Here is a 17,293-nt window from a genome sequence, read left to right as displayed (position 1 = left end):
TTTTTTAAATCACATTCAGATGGATGTTGCACTAAACACTGGTTATGCCTAATATACAGTAATACCCTACATTCTTCTGCTTCATCATGTTAAAATGATGTATAGTCCAAAGATGCCAAATCAAATGAAGATTCATAATCATTATCTTACAGAGTGGGTACATGTGATGGGGGGGGGGGGGGGGCAATTTTTCTCATTGTATAAAAGGCGTTTGAAGATAAATAATATCTATACATCAGTTATTGGTCTCTGCAAAGTATTTCATGTCAGGGTGAGAGAGAGTGAGAAGTGGCTTGGCTTTGTGCGTCTGAATTTAAATCATGTGAGTGACAGGGTGTTCCTCTCAGGGTAGGGCAGCCACATTCAGGCCCATCCACAGCAGACAGCTGTGCAAGGGGGCACCCCCAGCCATCCGTTTACATCAACAGGCATTAAAGTGGGTAAGGGGGTGTGTGGGCTCAATCTGTGTTGTGTCCTTTTAACCCCTCTTTCTGTCTATTCTCCAGCACAGCCAGATGCATGCTATAAGCCAAGCCACAAGGGCGACTGTAGTCCAGCATAAACTACGCAAACCTGTTTTCAACGGCTTGAGTTACTATAACGCAGCAGAGACATTTTAGTTCCTGTATCATGCAAAGTGATGGAAGACCCAAGCATTAACAGCAGGTTAATGGGAAGGGTTGGTTGACTGTAATTGCTTAAGAAGGACCAAATGTGTACTGCAGCAGTATTGAATTGATGAGAGCCCTGTGATATATTTTGTCTTGGAACAACTTTAAAATAAACATCTTGGGCTCTAATGATTTCTGTACTGTAAAGTAAAAAAACTTTGTCAAAAACCAAAAGCTGTTTGATCAATTTCTTTTTCTTACATTTCAGGCAGTGGAGTGAACAGTGAACGCGTACATCACAAGTGAAATACCTCTCTAGATTTCTGCTGCTCACAGCTAGCTTTATACTGAACTTTAGACTGACCTAAGTCAAATAATTGGTTATTTGTTGACAAGTGTATGATTTCAGGTTATATCCCACAACCCTAGCCATCTGCACCTTCAGAATAGTTGCATCATGATGTTCTTTAGTGTGGGTTGCATGCCATTTGAACTGTTAAAATGATATCTCTGTTGGGTTTTGAGTTTAGTATTCCTAACACAAATGGCAGCATTTCATTTGCAGTTTGAGATTTCTGCCATAAACCAAAAACAAAGCAAACTTCAAAATGAAAAATGATGCTGGAGTCTGATTATATCCAGTTAGAAACCTGTTCTTTATGTGGTTTTTGATTTAGGAACAGTTCAACTCAAGATGCACAGCACCATGGACAACACCTGAAAGGCCTTAACGTTTCATAGGTGAAACCTCACCACCCTGTACTTTATTGTGAAAGTCCCAAAGATTGATTAATGTCCTGAGAACGTCCGGCAGGTATCAGCTATGCTACACCTTTAATATGGTTTTCATTTTAATTAAGTTAAACAGATAAAATATTAAAGTTACAGTCAATTGGATTATGAAATATAATCTGTGGTGGAAGAAGTACTCGGATATTTTGCGTAAGCAGTAAAAGTAATACCACACTGTAAAAATACTCGTACAAGTGAAAGTCCTGCATTGAAAATGTGACTTAAGTACAGAAGTGTTGGCATTAAAATATACGTAGTATCAAAAGTAAATACTTTAATGTTGCAGCTGGTAAAGGCAGAGCTAATTTAAATGTATTTACAACTATTTTATATATTACTTATTGATGGATAGCTCGTAAATTACCCCCTTGGGACCAACAATCCTTATTGATATGCATTTATTGATTACATTTTTGTACTGTTAATCTGAATCTGCAATTTAGTAAAGTTGTCAGATAAATGTAGTGGAGTAAAAGATGCAGTATTTCCCTCTGAGATATCTGAGATGTGACGTTAGTGAAGTAGAAGTATAAAGTAGCAGAAAATAGAAATAAGTAAAGTACAAGTTCCTCAAATTTAAATACAGTACTTAAGTTAATGAATGTACTTAGTTACTTTTCACCGCTGAATATAATAGATGTCTTATGCATGACAACATGATATCCAGTGTATTACCACCCCCACTGACTGAGTTGTCCTGTCATATCTAAAGAATATTTCATTTGGAGTAGCAGCAGCACAGGAAACGTCACACTTGTAAACTACGACTCCCATAATTCCCTCTCTTCGACACATGCAACGTCAGCTATTATATTTTGGAGTCCTCAGCTGGCTGCAACCCAGCACAAAGTGTTTACCGGTAAAACATGGACGTGACGGCCGCTCGCCGTTCGTTTCTGTGCGATATCGGTGAGCTCTGTTATAATATTCTGAAGAGCTTACACACAACAAATGTTAGCTGCCTTAAGAATGCCAAGAATGGCGGTCTATTTAGTTGACGTCGAGTAATCATATTAGCCCGTGCTCTGCTCATGACTGTTACTTTTGTTCTCGTATCTGAAAGTCCTACAGCTACATTCATGCTGAATAATGGCAACCTTGACCGTAACATATAAGCTAATAAGCGCGTTAAAGTAGGCTTTGTGACACGAATTATTACAGAAATAATTATTGCATTATTATTGCAAAAGTTAGTGTCGAAATGAAGAAACTCGCCAAGCTAAACACCTAAGGAATATAAAGTAGTTTTTGACGTTATTGCTGAGTAGCTAATTAGCTAATACAGCTAGCTATATTAATGCAATAGTTCCTATTTTTTTTTTAATTGAATTTCTTTATGAACATGCAGGTTTTTAAACAGTGTAAAAACAGCAAACGTTTTTAATGTTTAACTATAACAGCATGTCGGAAACAAATAAGATGAAGCCCGTAATACACAGACGTGTTTTAAGTTAATTTGGCTGATTAGACCTCTTCTCACACCTGTGTGGGTGTGTATAGACTGATTAATTAACATCTATGATCCTCACTGTACTTGCTTAAGAAGGACCAAATGTGTACTGCGCAGGGGCGTAGCACAAAATTCTGGGCCCTGTAGAAAGGCATTTTCTATAGGCCCCTCCCTGCATCCACAGCTATTCATTCTAGCATCTTTTTGGGCCCTCCTCACATGAGGGCCCTGGGTACTCAGTCCCCTTCCCCCCCCCCAGTCCGACGCCCCTGGTACTGCGCCAGTATTGAATTGATGAGAGCGCTGTGATATATTTTGTCTTCTTATCTTACTCTTACTGCAGAGTAAAAAACGTTGTCAAAAACCGAAGCTGTTTGATCAATTTATTTTTCTTACATTTTAGGGCAGGACAAATAAGGTTAGATAGAACTTTATTGTCATTGTGCGGAGTACAAGTACAAAGACAACGAAATGCAGTTTGCGTCCAACCAGAAGTGCAAACAAGCAGAAAAGTGCAATGTGATATACAAAGTACAGACAGGTGGTGCATAGGCAGGACAAGAAATATATTGTAGTGTTATAAGAGCAGAATAAATATGGCTGTGTAATATGAACAATGTATGAACAACATGTACAGGTACGTGCAATGTAGTAGCAGTGACAAATGACAGCTTTATCATTCTTATTGGTAGAAACGATTTGTGGCGGCCAGAATAGCTGAAAAAAAATCACCTGTGTGGGCGTTCAGAGGCTTGAGTTTTATGGAGTAGGCCTATTTAAATAGCAAGCTTTATAAAAAAAAAGCTTTTAAAACTTGCAAGACTTGTGCAAGAGATTATAAAAAACTGAACAAAGCTTTCATTGTCGCCATATATTTGCCAATGTACTGATTGTGTGTTACTTAGGTTTCTGGGCAGACCGGACTGCCCTGCATGAAGCTGCGTCCCACGGCAGAGCCCTGCAGCTGAAACAGCTGATAGAAAGTGGAGCATCGGTCAACGTGGTGACGGTGGACAACATCACTCCGCTCCATGAAGCCTGCATACAGGCTCATCCAAACTGTGCCCGGCTGCTGCTGGAGGCTGGAGCCCAGGTGGGATGATCATAACCCCCCCCCTTATGGTTCTACCAATGTAATTCAATTTTATTTATAGTGTCAAATCACACAGGTCTTAGTCTCGCTGTAGCGAGACTACACTTATAGCAACAATAAAGTTAACAGAACTATGACTAGAAATAATAGCTGTAGCAGTGCAGGGTGTCGAGCAGGACCACAGCAGCAGCTGCCAAAACCGATCCAGGTCTCACCTGAACCGCCAAATCTGCGAGGGGAGAAAGCAAAAAGTCTCCGGGGGAATAAGCTCTGGTCTACCACCATCTATGGAGGACCAAACCTGACTTGTGTAGTTATGAAGAAATAAAAATGCTCAAATAAATTGGGACACCTTATCACAAACACTGGTATAAGGTGATGCAATGTAATACAGAATAAATAGTACCTTTGTGAGGTTTGTGAAGCAACGTACGTCTCAAAAGTTACCATGGATTTGGGTCAACACCTCTCTGACACACAGAAAAATGATTTAGATCATACAGGTGTTTATGGTATTATGTCTACTTACTTTTCACATTGTGATAGTTCCCAGTAAGTGTAACGTGCCAGTCAATTTACAACCCATAACCTAAAGGTGTGTGGTGTGGTGGAATTGCCAGATACACCATGTTGTGGGAAGATGAGACAAAAGGGAAAACTTAGATAACATCAGGTCAGGGGACGAGAATATCTAATCGGCCATACTCTAATAACCAAACGTGTTCATGTATGAATATGTGTGTGTGTCTGTAGATGTTGTGTTCCTGGACTGTCTCCTTCTGGTGGTTTGTAAAGGGGCCTCAAACACTTTAGCATACTTCCCAGAGACAACAATTACACGATGACACATCTTTTCGATCAAGGGTTTATTAGACGCTTCTGCGTGGGGTTCCCCCCAGTGTATTGCAAGCCTGGTGGCCCACCGAGCCTAAGTTGCCCCCTACCAGGCCTAAGCCCCTGGGTTAACATGTTTTTTTAAGACGTTTTTTAAACTAGTTATAGTGGGGCGGCTCGGTTGGAAACTTACAGCTTTTAGATTATCTAGAGCCCTATGGAATCTGTCTTATAGCTTTTTTAAATTCTCAATTTTGTGAGTCCGTCCATGATTCTGTTATCACAGAAACTATTGGGCTGTACATGAATGCTGCCATCAGTCTGGGTCTGATCCCAGGTGTGCCCTTGTCAAATAAAAAGACACTTGCCACTAGGGCCTAACAACTTTTCTGGTGGAAACCCTGCAGTGTAAGTCATAAAAAGTCTCCCGAACCTTCTTAACGTATCCAGAAGTCAAGCTGCTCCTGAGTTTTTCCATGACATATGGAAAAAATAAAATGGGAATAGTTTCTCCGGTTGTTCCAGGTGGATGTACGGACCATCCATGGGAGCACTCCTCTGTGTAACGCCTGTGCTTCTGGCAGCCTGGAGTGTGTCAAGCTGCTTCTGGAGTACGGAGCCAAAGTTAACCCTTCCCTCACAGCTCTCACCGCCTCGCCGCTCCACGAGGCCTGCATACAAGGTAAATATTCAGCAGCAATTAGACAAAGTTTAATTTCCGGGATTGTTCAGGTGCCGCTGAAAACTCCGCCAGATATCTTTCATTTTCGGCCAGATGTCCGTCACCTTCCTCTTTCTTTGTGTTGGCATTCTAAACTCTGGTGGATTTGTGAGGACTATGGTTAACTGCTCCTCAGATCTCTGCAGGGTAAATCCAGACAGCTAGCTAGACTATCTGTCCAATCTGAGTTTTCTGTTGCACGACTAAAACTACTTTTGAATGTACACGTTCCACCAAAACAAGTTCCTTCCTGAGGCTATTTTGCAGCAGCACCGCGGCTCTGTCTGGCACTTAGCGCTGCCAAAGACGATTGTGATTGGTTTAAAGAAATGCCAATGAACCAGAGCACGTTTTTCTCCCATCCTGGAATGCTGTGTGGACTAGCCAGACCCTCCTCCGCAGCGGTGTGGAGGAAGGTCTGGCAATGCGAGACTATACCCCATCAGACCTCTTCACTGTGTGTAAAACTTCACCTTCCTCTCAGGTAATGTTGAAGTAGTGAGGCTGATGATAGCCAGCGGTGCCCAGCTGGAGGCGTATGACGTCCACTTTGGTCCCCCACTCCACATCGCCTGTGCTAAAGGACACTTGGACTGTGTCAAGGAGCTGCTTCATGCAGGTCAGCAGGAAGGCTGCAGGTCAGAAAGTGTGGTAAAGAATAATTTGAGATGTCTGTATTATTATGCGATAAAGTGTTGAACGGCTGTCATTTCATTTTCAAACTGATGTTCTTTCTCTTAACCTACCACATTTAATTCTGCTTTTCCCACTCATTTCCTACTTTTCTCACATTGTCCTTTGGCTATACCCAGAAAAGAGGCCTGCAGGCTGTTGCACCAGATAGTTCAAAAAGTAGTCGGGGTCCTCGGCAACACTCCATGGTGATTTGTTTTTTCATAGCACAAGCTGTCGTTGGATGGGAGGGGATATTTAACAGGGGTTTAAAAAACCTTCCCAAACAGCCTCTGGTATTCACTTAGGTTAGTACATTATAAAATGTAACTTGCAGGGACTGTTTTTAAAAAAGATTATATTGTAAGGTAGAAACTTGTTTAGAAATGTTTTCCTAAGTTTATATCCTAATGGTATGACTTTAAAAAAAAATCCACAGCAGTAAGCAACATATTGATTCTGGTCTATTAGGGCAGTGGTTCCCAAACCTTTTCACATCAAGGACCCCTAAACTGGCACAAAGTAGACTGCCAAGAGTTTGTCCCAGGGTCCTCCATCTGATTTTTGCTTTTCAATGTTTTATTACTTTTTATTATAAGTGTGTGAAACCGATGACCAAAGTAGTCATACATTCTGGCCAGGGTTGGATCAGTGGGTAGAGCAGGCGCACATATACTTCAAGGTTTATGCCTCGACGCAGAGGTCTAGGGTTTGAGTCCGACCTGTGACAATTTCCTGCATGTCTTCCCCCCTCTCTCTCCCCTTTCTCACCTAGCTGTCCTATCAATTAAAGGTGGAAAAAGCCCAAAAAATAATCTTTAATAAAAAAATAAATGATTTCTCTTTTTACTGGAACCTCCTCAAGGACCTCTGGGGGTCCCTGGACGCCACTTTGGGAACCACTGTATTAGGTTCTCTGTGCCTCTTTTATGATGCATTTCTTACTTATGATCGTTGTCAGTGTCAGTGCAGATTGACAGCTTTAAAATGAGTCCGTTGCTCTAAAGGAACTGATGACAAAATTACAATAAAGTTCATGTTTGGTATCTTTAAGACAAAGAAAATACATCAGCAAGCAAACAGAATGAGAATGCAGGATTTATTGTCATCTATTACTATTAGCACTGTATGAGGGCAATCAAAGTTTCAAGGTCTGCACAAACATTTACATCATTTACATCCAAACAAACAGGCCTCAGCTTATCTTAACTTCCTGCAGGTGCCAATGTGAACTCAGTGAAGTTCCACGAGATAGCTCTGCACCATGCAGCACGAGTGGAAATGGTGGACATGATCGAGCTGTTGATGGAGTTCGGAGCCAACGTGTACGCCAGCGACAACCTGGACAGAAAGCCAGTGCGAGACTAGAATCGGGATAACCTGGCTCATGAAAACCTCTTGTCTTGTCGACAGGAAATCCTCTGAGCCTGCAGCAGCTTTGTCGAATCACTGTGAGGCTGAGGCTTGGTACCAAAGCCTCGGAGGCCATAGGTCAGCTGGACATATCCCACCGCATCCACAGCTTCCTCCAGTACTGTGATCATCCTGCATCACTACAGAGGGACACATGAACAGATTCATAAGCCTCAATGAGAGACTGGTGTTTGATTTCAGGTATAATAAAAAAGCAGCACTGTGGACAACATCTGCTAATTACAAATATATCAGGTTATCCCCCATATTTCTTTAATGCCATGGGACTCAGGATTGGATAGGATGTCATCATTGCTGCTTAAATTAGGCTGTTGAATAGTAATGTATTGTTTATTGTGTTGCATTATTTGTCCTTAAAAAACAGAACTGTACGCGCTCAACTCACATAATCACTTAAAGCTTTGAAGGCTAGGTGCTGGATCCTAAAAGTGAATATTCATAGATAACGTTACTAGGACAGCACTCCAATTTAATATTTGTATTGTCACACAGTCACAGTCACTGTCAAACAGATATAGGGCCGTTCAAATGATCTCTTTTAAATATGCAGCAAATATAGGAATAGTTTTTAAAAAACATTTGTTGTTGTGTGATTATGATTATTCCCAAACTCTTTTTTTTTCTTGTTCCCAGTTGTAGACCATACTTAATATTTTCACATGTGAGAATTGGAATGTTTTGGTCATTATAATTTATCCAGTATTGAAAAGCATCCTAAAAGGTCCTAGTTCATCTGCAAGAGAAAAAAAATATGTTCTATGGGTTCAATAGAACCCAACAAATGTTTTCTCTTTAAGGGTGATGGGAAACAAACTGAAGCGAGAATAATGTATTAGTGCATTGTTTTAGTGTAAAAACTACAAGTCCCAGCATGCGCTTTGAGTTCCAGTTATGTCACGTGACTCCCGCGGCATGTAAACATTAAACGATGCGGCTGGTTACAAACATCTCGTGTCTCTGCGTCTGCTTTAACGTTGTTACTTTATCCCGGAGACGGAGTAAAAAAAAGACAGGATGGAAATTGAAAAGGCTCGTCCATATTTCTTTGGAGACATCGGTGAGTATGAAATAAAGACAATATGGCCGGTGAAAATATCGCTTTTTCGGGTCCTGATCATAGGGTCCTGACCCAGTTTGACGTCGGCATGTAGCTAGCTGTGTGTAGGTCTGTCAGCTGGAATGCAAACATGCTAGCAACCACAGCATGTTTTACTGTGGCTAGCTGTCACCAACTGCTGTACTGTATTGTAAACTGTATTAGCTATTAGCATGTCTTCCTCCTTTTTTACATTTGTGTCATTGTGACTGCAGACGGTGCTTATAAATAACTCGTGAAATACAAATTATGAGGTGTGTAACTTGTACTGTATAAGTAATCAACACATTGTATGTTTTGGGGGTGAGTGTGAGTCGATAGCCCGGGTTCGAATCCGACCGGTGGCTCTTTGCTACGTGTCATCTTTTCCTCTCCCTTTTCCTAACTGTCTACACTATTTAATTAAAAAAGCCCCCAAAAATGATCTTTAAAAAAAATATTGGATGTTTGTGCCCACTTAAAATTTGAGGTGAATATCTAGATTGTCAACGCATATGTTGATAATTGCAATATATATGTAGGTAAATCATAGTTCTCAATCTACAGTATTTCAGGAGACATTTACTAGAAATAGTTTTTCTAAGATGTGATAGTAGAGACAATAATGATAATAATATACTGTACTACTGCTGTATACATAATTTATAGAGCAACATGAATACATTCTGCTAAATGATGTTTACAGTTATAGCACAGCTACAACAAAAAAGCGAACAGACTACACAATTAAGATGTATATTTATTCACCATACTACAAGAATGACAAATGGTGAAAATGTTAAATAGAATAGTTGTTATTGTCATTGGACATGTACAATAGATTTGGATGCAGTTCTTGGTGAACAGGTGAATAAATAAATATAGACGAGCCTCTAAAAATCACTGTAAAAATATATAAAAAGTAAAGACACTAAAACACAGACATACCACACATTTAGAGCTGGGCGATATGGAGAAAATGAATTATGGCTTTTGGATAAAAAAAACAGTTTCTGAGTCTGAGAGAGAGTGTCCGGGATGAGCTGAATTTTTTTAGTATGTTCTGGGCTTTTTAGAGGCAGCGGGAACTGGAAAGATCATCCAGGGAGGGGGAGAGTAGAATTCTATTCCTTTCTAAAACATAGGTGACAATACTGACTTAAACCCTGCAGGCTGCTGGTCAGAGAGAACAGAGGTGCACAAGGCGGCGTCCCTCGGCCAGACCTCCCAGCTGCAGCGTCTCATCCAAAGCGGAGCTTCAGTCAATGTGGTGGCGGTGGACTCCATCACGCCGCTGCACGAGGCCTGCGTCCGCGGACAGGCCCAGTGTGTCCGGCTGCTACTGGATGCTGGAGCCCAGGTGAGCCAGGGACACAGCACATGCCTATCTGCCATATCATGGGGGACTTTTAGTGACAGTGAGTCAGTTCAACAAATCAACAGTGAAAACACCTTGAACCGTGACATTTCCCTTCATGCTTTCCCTGTTTGAACTTTTTTTTCATTCAGAACACAAGACAAAATAAGAAAAACTTAATGTGCAAAAAATTATTGTTTATCTCTATCGTTGGGAGTGGAAATTGCGTTAAAAATTGCACAGCCTCAGTGAACACAGGATTATGTAGAACAATAAATAAATGTAGGCAAAAAAAACAAACATAGGAAAGACGTAGAAGGGAGTTTCGCCAACTTTTTAGACCGATTAGGTGAATGGGGAGAGGCAATATGGCTCTGTAGGAAGAGGTTGAGGTACTTGTATGTAACCCAATGTCCCGTAATGCATCTCAGGTGGATGCGAGGAACGTAGACGGGAGCACCCCACTGTGTGACGCCTGTTCGGCTGGTAGTTTGGAGTGTGTTAGGCTCCTGCTGGATCATGGCGCCAAGACCAACCCCGCCCTCACCTCCCGCACGGCCTCGCCCCTTCACGAGGCCTGCATGGGAGGTGAGTGCCTCCGCTCACTCCACATGGGAGTTTTTGTGAAGCTTAACATTCTTTTATTTCTTTTTTTTTTTTTTAAATGGCGCAATATTCTCTTGCCATTTTCCAGGAAACTCTGACTGTGTGAAGCTCCTGATTGCCATGGGTGCTTGCCTGGAGGCGTACGACCTTTACTACGGGACCCCGCTACATGTGGCTTGTGCTAACGAACACACAGACTGTGTTAAAGAGCTGCTCAATGCAGGTGAGCGTCAGTGCAGAGCGGCATGGGGGAATGTTGCATGGCTTTAAATTTGCTTCTTGTTTGTATATTTACTCTCAGATTTCTGTGGTTTTAAATTAGCGATCGACCGATTATCGGCCCTGGACGATTATATATATATATATATATATATACTGTATATATATGTCAGGGTTTTCCTTGCCATTGTAAGGTTTAGGTGTAGCACTTGAGCCATTTTGGGCACCACCTAAGCCTAATGAATGTAACTAAAGGACTTTTCTCAGATCTAGTGATTGTAGTCACTGCTCTAGCTTTTCCAACGTTTCAGACACAGATATAGAAATAATAATGGTCCAAAATGATGTGAAAACGAGTCACAAAGCTAGCAGAAAGGGACACAAACCGACTACAAAGAGACTCCAAATGAACCACAGAGACCCAAAACAACAATGACCAAAAAGAGACACAACACGACTACAAAGAAACGGGGAAAACCCCACAAAATGTATAGGGAAATTGCCTTTTCTTTTATTGAAAAACATAACATTTTCTTGAGGGAGGACACCTAAACCCACCCGCCAAATACATGTGACTATTTTTTTAAATGATTAACGTCTTCAGAAGGAACCAATGGCCAGACGGACAGGTTAGGGGAGTCAGAAAGTATTGGGAGACGGACAAACACATTGGTGGTTTTTGGTCTTTTCATGAGATTTTATTACAATAAAAACATCACCAGACGTATCCTTCAAGAGCTGCCATTAATGCCCTTTTCCTTTTAGGTGCTAAAGTGAATGCAGCCAGGCTACATGAGACTCCGCTCCACCACGCTGCTAAAAACACGCGAGTTGAGATGGTAAAGATACTGGTGGAGTTCGGGGCAAACATCTACGCCCGAGATCAGCACAACAGGAAACCTGTGGATTACGCCATGCCCGGCTCTCCCTCTGCAACCTGCCTACACTTTTACGAGAGTAGGTTATTCACAAAAAGGCAGGGCTGCACGGAAAACAAACTGTACCCCCCCAACTTTACTGCCAAAAAATACATCCAAATATAGAACATTTCAGACATACTCAAAATAATGCTCCAGAGAAACAATAATAGAATTTTAATGAAAATAGTGTTAATAACAATTTTTTTTTAGAGGGGATGATTGAACAATATAAAATTACAATGAGACAAAATGAATATACATTATAATTAAAAATTCAAAATAATTAAATATTTAAATAATTAAAAAAATGTTTTTGTGTCTATAAGTTTGAGAGACTTAATATATTCCTTGAATTCCCATAAAAAAAGCAGTGAAATTGGGCGTAACATTTGTTGTTTTGCATTTATGCAAGTCACATTTAGATAAAACCATTGAGTTGGCAATGAATTCAATGTTCAAATTCTCATGTTCAAAATAAAAAAAAAAAGATAACTCTTCCATTCAATACTGATAGTATGATTGGTTTTACACAATATATAATGCATCATTTGAGTCCAAAAATGCATACAATGGTAAAACTAATTGCTATAGATTCTGGTTCATCATTGCAAAAACGGCATTCGTTGTCAATATTTAAGAATTTAGAAAGCTCTAGCTTTGTAGGTTATATATTGTGTAATATGTTGACGTGTACCATGTAGATCTCCCAGTCTGTGTAGTTGCCCGTAATCCTGTACAACAGTGTAGTGTCAACGTAGCACCAGCAGATGGCAAGCAAGGATCGCATTTCACTTCCAGGAAATGTCTGAGACAGATGACACCTGTTGTTCACCATGATGCTCGTATATATACCAATGGTCATGTATAAAGGTTAGCCACTGGAGTAACTGGATGCATGAGAAGGTGCTGATTTACACCTCCTGATTCCACTAACTGTGCTTTATATAGAAAGTGGAGCACAGTTTGAGACAAGGCAGCCTTTAAAGACAAGCAGATGAGGGTAGGAAAATATATTTTGAGATGATTTCCCGAATCGATTTGATTCCAAATCACAAGGTCCCCGATTCGATATCAATTAGGTTTAGGGAAATATCAGTTACTATACCAATTTTTGCTTGGGTATAAAAGAGATTCTCAGAGAAGCAACCCTCAAATATATTTTATAATGCACCAGCACCAGGTTAATGGTTACATTAAGAATTGAAGTACTTTTTCCTGAACAGTACTAACATTAGATTAACATTTTTAACATTTTACTGTAAAGATTGATTTCAGTATTTTATTAATCCATTTCAGATCACTCAGACATTTTAATTGGAGAATCGATTATTTTAACCAAGTCCTAACCATATTTACATTAAAAGAATAATGATATGATAATACCATACAGTACTTTCCAAACCCCCCCTCAGTTACATTTAGTATCCAATCTCACTCAGAATACTCCTACATCCAGTTTGGGATCCAGTTTTAGCTTCTTGATGTTGCAATCCATATTCCACTCCAATTACCCATTGAAAGGACAAAGAATTATGACTAAAAAAGTCATAAAAAGAACCATGTCCAGGCATTCAAGGTTGGTTACAAAAAGTGATAAAAGGTTTTATTTAACAGGGCAAGACATTGTATTTTTAATGTCTTGCCCTGTTAATTAAAGGGATTTTCTTACTTTTTAACCTTGAGTCCCTGGGCATATTTTTTTTAATGACTTTTTTAGTCATAATTCTTCTTCCTTTCCGTGTACTTTATTCCCTTCCATGAGCACCGGTGGTAAAAGGATACCAGAAGCGCTCCTGACACTTTTTTCTTTCACCAATTACTCATTGTTCCACAATATTTTGTGGAACACTTCTGTCTAACTCCTTTTTGTTGTTGTTCTGTCCATAGCCACCCCCATGAACCTGCAGCAGCTCAGCAGGATGGCAATGAGGAAAACACTGGGCACCAGAGCTCTGGAGGTCATCGGTCAACTCAACGCACCAAAACTCATCATCAGCTACCTCTGCTATCAGTGAGTGGCACCCGGAGGACGACCAGTCGCAGCAATTTTCAGAAGAGCCCAGGAATGTTCAGAGAGCTGCTGCTGAGATGAGAGAAAAACACAGCAAAGGTGCCACTGCGTTAGACATGATTATAGTAGACGCACTGTTTAGTCATAAGCACAATACTTCTCTTCAAAGCTGCACTTTGACCTCAAGACTTGGCAAGTTAAAAGTACCAGTGGGGTTGAGACAGAGAGGAGTATCCCAGCTCCTCTGTTGGAATTGTTGAAGTTCTGGATTTGCCCAAAATGAAATTCATTCATTGTGTTCACACTCTATTGACTTGTCGTTCGGTTCCAGATGTGGATCGTGGATCCGGACTTTGAGAAGCCCCCGTCTATGATGCAAACATACTGATACATGCTGACACAGGAAATGATAATCCTAAAATAGAAACCCAAATTGTCTCCTTGACAGCAGCAGCTTGTGGAAAAAAGCTGCTCTCACCACAGCTCCCTTTTGGTTTCCTTCACTGTAAACTATCACGGTCACTAGCTTCGGTTGATAAACATGAGCACGCCATGATAAGATGATTTTTAAATTTCTTTGCAGCAAAGTGCAGCAGATAAAAGTCTTAAACAGCATTTCATGTTTAAATAAATAGAAGCGTAACTTAACTACAAGAAAAGAGTGTACTTCTAATGTGAGAGATCATTTTAGATGTTTTTTTCCATTTCAACTAGAGAACAAGTGTCACAGCTCAGGAGAGGAAGAAGACAAATGGCATGCTTTTTTAGTAGAGATGGTCCGATACCGATTCCGATGAACTTGCGTATCGGCTGATACCGAGTACTGATCCGATACCAGTGTGTCATGTATTTTATTATGTTTTAACAGCTGTACACTACTATCCCTGTATGGATGTGATATGATTTCGCCATAGAACTTTCTTTGATTATCCAGTTTGACAGTCAGTCATAACGGAAAAAGAACACAAAGTACTTTAAAGTAGATTTTCTTTAAATTACGTGGTATCGATGCATAAACTGCAGTACTTTCAGATACCGATACCAACATTTTAGGCGGTATCAGAGGCTTTTCAGATGTTGGTATCAGGATCAGAACTTCTCTAGTTTTTTGGCAACATCAGTAGTCCGTTTTTTGCTCAACTAAAGGTTTCTGGATTGAATCCTGGAATTGCTGGGGAAGTGCATGCACGTCACCAAACTCACCGGCGTACCGTAACTGCTGAGTAGCAGTTAAAATGTGAAATAATTGAGACATTGCGTGCTCAGTCAACATTCCCTGGAGAACAAATGGCTGTTCCCTTTTAAAAATGTAACATCCAGAGGAATACCAAGCAGTGCTGCTGTCACAGCGGCACTCAGTGAAGCTCTCCAGATGCTGCTTGGCTTCATCTCAGATTCCTGTGATTCACACCCTGTGCCTAGAGAAAGCCTTTTGTTTAATACAGACACCGGCGTTTCAAGGAGACCGCGATCCTGGCTGCCTATTTATAGTTTCGCTAAATCTGCCTACAGAGATCGGACCCAGAGGCCTTAGTATTTTTAGAAGGAAGTACAGGAAGTTGTTTATGAATTCCATAAAGGGCTTGAGATTGCTGTATTGGCTGTCTTCTAAGTTGACCTGTTTTGGAGTTTTTTTTTCCATTATGATTAACTATGATTAATTTTTCACATTTACAACATGAACACATCCCCTTCCCCCCTCCTTCCCTCTCTCCTCCTTCCCATGGAGCGTTCCCTTTAAAGACTGAAAATACCTGACCCTGATACATACAGTAGCTGAAAGCTTTCTACTTCTGGCTCCTCAACAGCAAAAGGGACTGGAAAAAAAAAACAGAGAGGAAAATAGGACAGGTATGCAGGGAATGTCCAGTTATCTAAGATGAGAAATGATCCTTTTGCTCCAAAATAGGAATGTTGAACTTCAGGTTGAGACAGAGTGGTTTGCTTGTTTTGAAACCTTCCCTCCTGGTACGTTAGATTAAACGGCACTGGCCGTTCTTTTTGTGTAAGCATTGTCACATTAAGGGGAATAAAATCGGGTTCAGTCTGCTCCGATGTTCAACAAACACCATCATTTATCCGTTTAAGCAAAAAGTCCTCCAAAACATATGACGCTATGGGTCGTTTGTTCCCTCACCCTCTAATACAGCGGTGTTGAACTCATTTTCACTAAGGGCCACGCTGGAAAAGAGAATCGCATCAAAGGCCAGACATATAGAGTTTATTGACATGCATACAAGTCATTTTTGTTGCTTTTTCTGACTTTTTGTGGCTTTCTCAGACGTTTTTGTCACTTTTTAATTTTTTTTATTTGTCGGTTTTTGCAACGTTTTGTTGCTTTTTTGTCACTCTTTTTGACTTTTGTCTCACTTTGTTCGCGACATAAAGCTCTACAAAAGTCAGCAAAGAGTTCCTTAGCCATCACAGAGTTTAGCAAATCACACAATACGATGATTACATTTTTTACAACTTGTTTCACAGCCATGAATATGAAAACTCTCTGCTTCTGTGGCAATTTCTGAGTCTCAAAGTCGGCAAACCTGCCGAATTCTGCTCTAAGTGTGTGTTTGAAAACAGTTTCCTGTCTTTTTGGTTAGGCGAACAACAAGGCGGGCCAAAATTTATTGTGAACCTAAATTGGTACGCGGTCCGAATCAGATTCTGTGAGGGGCCGGGTTTGGTCCCTGGGCCTTGAGTTTGACACACATGCTCTAATATGATCCACAAGAGTGTTTCATAAATTGGCGCCCCCTAGCGGTGGCAGGAAATACAACCTAATGTCTAAACCAGAGAAAGTAACGGTCGCTGTTTGGTTATGTTTAGGCACCAAAACTACTTTGATAAGTTTAGAAAAAGATCGTGGTTTGGGTTAAAATCACACGTTACTTTACTTCCGGTTACGCACGTGATGCTGAACGTGACTTCCGCTGTGTTCTTTTATTTTCAAACGGGAATCGAACCCCGTTCTCCTGGATGAAAGTCCTGTGTTTGTTTGTCTCGTTTAAGGTGCTACAAAACAACTGATGAACCAACCCACAAAATGTGTCATAAATATTTCTTACTAAGCTGTACAGAAGTGATGCTCTGAGTAAGATGAATATGTTGATTTATTGAATAAATTGTACCGTTGACGTGCTTGATGTCCTCATTTTTGCATGACCCTGAACCAAGTGCTTGCATGTGTGCTGGACTGGACTGGACTGTCTGTCTGCCAACTTATTATGGTAAACAGTCTAAGGACAGCACACAGATGATTCATCCTGATAACACAGCATATGTCTCTGTAGTAGAGTCACTGGGAAACACTGTGTTTCATAAGCAAGATAGAATATTACAACATTTCCTTAAAGCTTTAGTGCGTAAGCTTTTTGATATTATGGGTATAAAATGATGTTTGTAATGATGTAGCAATTTAAAAAAAATATATATATATATATTTGTCATTTTTAGGCCTTTTTTTGGCCTTGTATAGACATTAAGGGTAAAGAAGGGGGGGAT

The 17,293-nt window shown here is 40.5% G+C and overlaps 2 protein-coding genes across 2 annotated transcripts; both read left to right on the top strand.

The window, feature by feature from the left end:
• The first annotated feature begins 2,202 nt into the window (after positions 1-2,202).
• asb13a.1 (ankyrin repeat and SOCS box containing 13a, tandem duplicate 1) lies at positions 2,203-7,744 on the top strand. The gene is given in 6 exon segments (XM_078242690.1): positions 2,203-2,312; positions 3,759-3,946; positions 5,306-5,462; positions 5,986-6,120; positions 7,393-7,569; positions 7,572-7,744. Coding segments are annotated over 6 exon segments (873 nt in total). The 5' UTR covers positions 2,203-2,269.
• An 829-nt stretch (positions 7,745-8,573) lies between these two features.
• Positions 8,574-16,926, top strand: LOC144512116 (ankyrin repeat and SOCS box protein 13-like). Its single transcript, XM_078242691.1, has 6 exons — positions 8,574-8,664; positions 9,855-10,042; positions 10,471-10,627; positions 10,734-10,868; positions 11,630-11,821; positions 13,672-16,926. The coding sequence occupies exons 1-6, from the start codon at positions 8,622-8,624 to the stop codon at positions 13,797-13,799; spliced, it is 843 nt and encodes a 280-aa protein (XP_078098817.1). The 5' UTR covers positions 8,574-8,621; the 3' UTR covers positions 13,800-16,926.
• Positions 16,927-17,293: the final 367 nt, after the last annotated feature.

The sequence above is a fragment of the Sander vitreus genome, chromosome 23, assembly GCF_031162955.1.
Source record: "Sander vitreus isolate 19-12246 chromosome 23, sanVit1, whole genome shotgun sequence".
NCBI classification, from domain to species: Eukaryota; Metazoa; Chordata; class Actinopteri; order Perciformes; family Percidae; genus Sander; species Sander vitreus.
The sequence above is the reverse complement of the archived record's forward strand: the minus strand, read 5'-3'. Positions and strand labels throughout refer to the sequence as shown.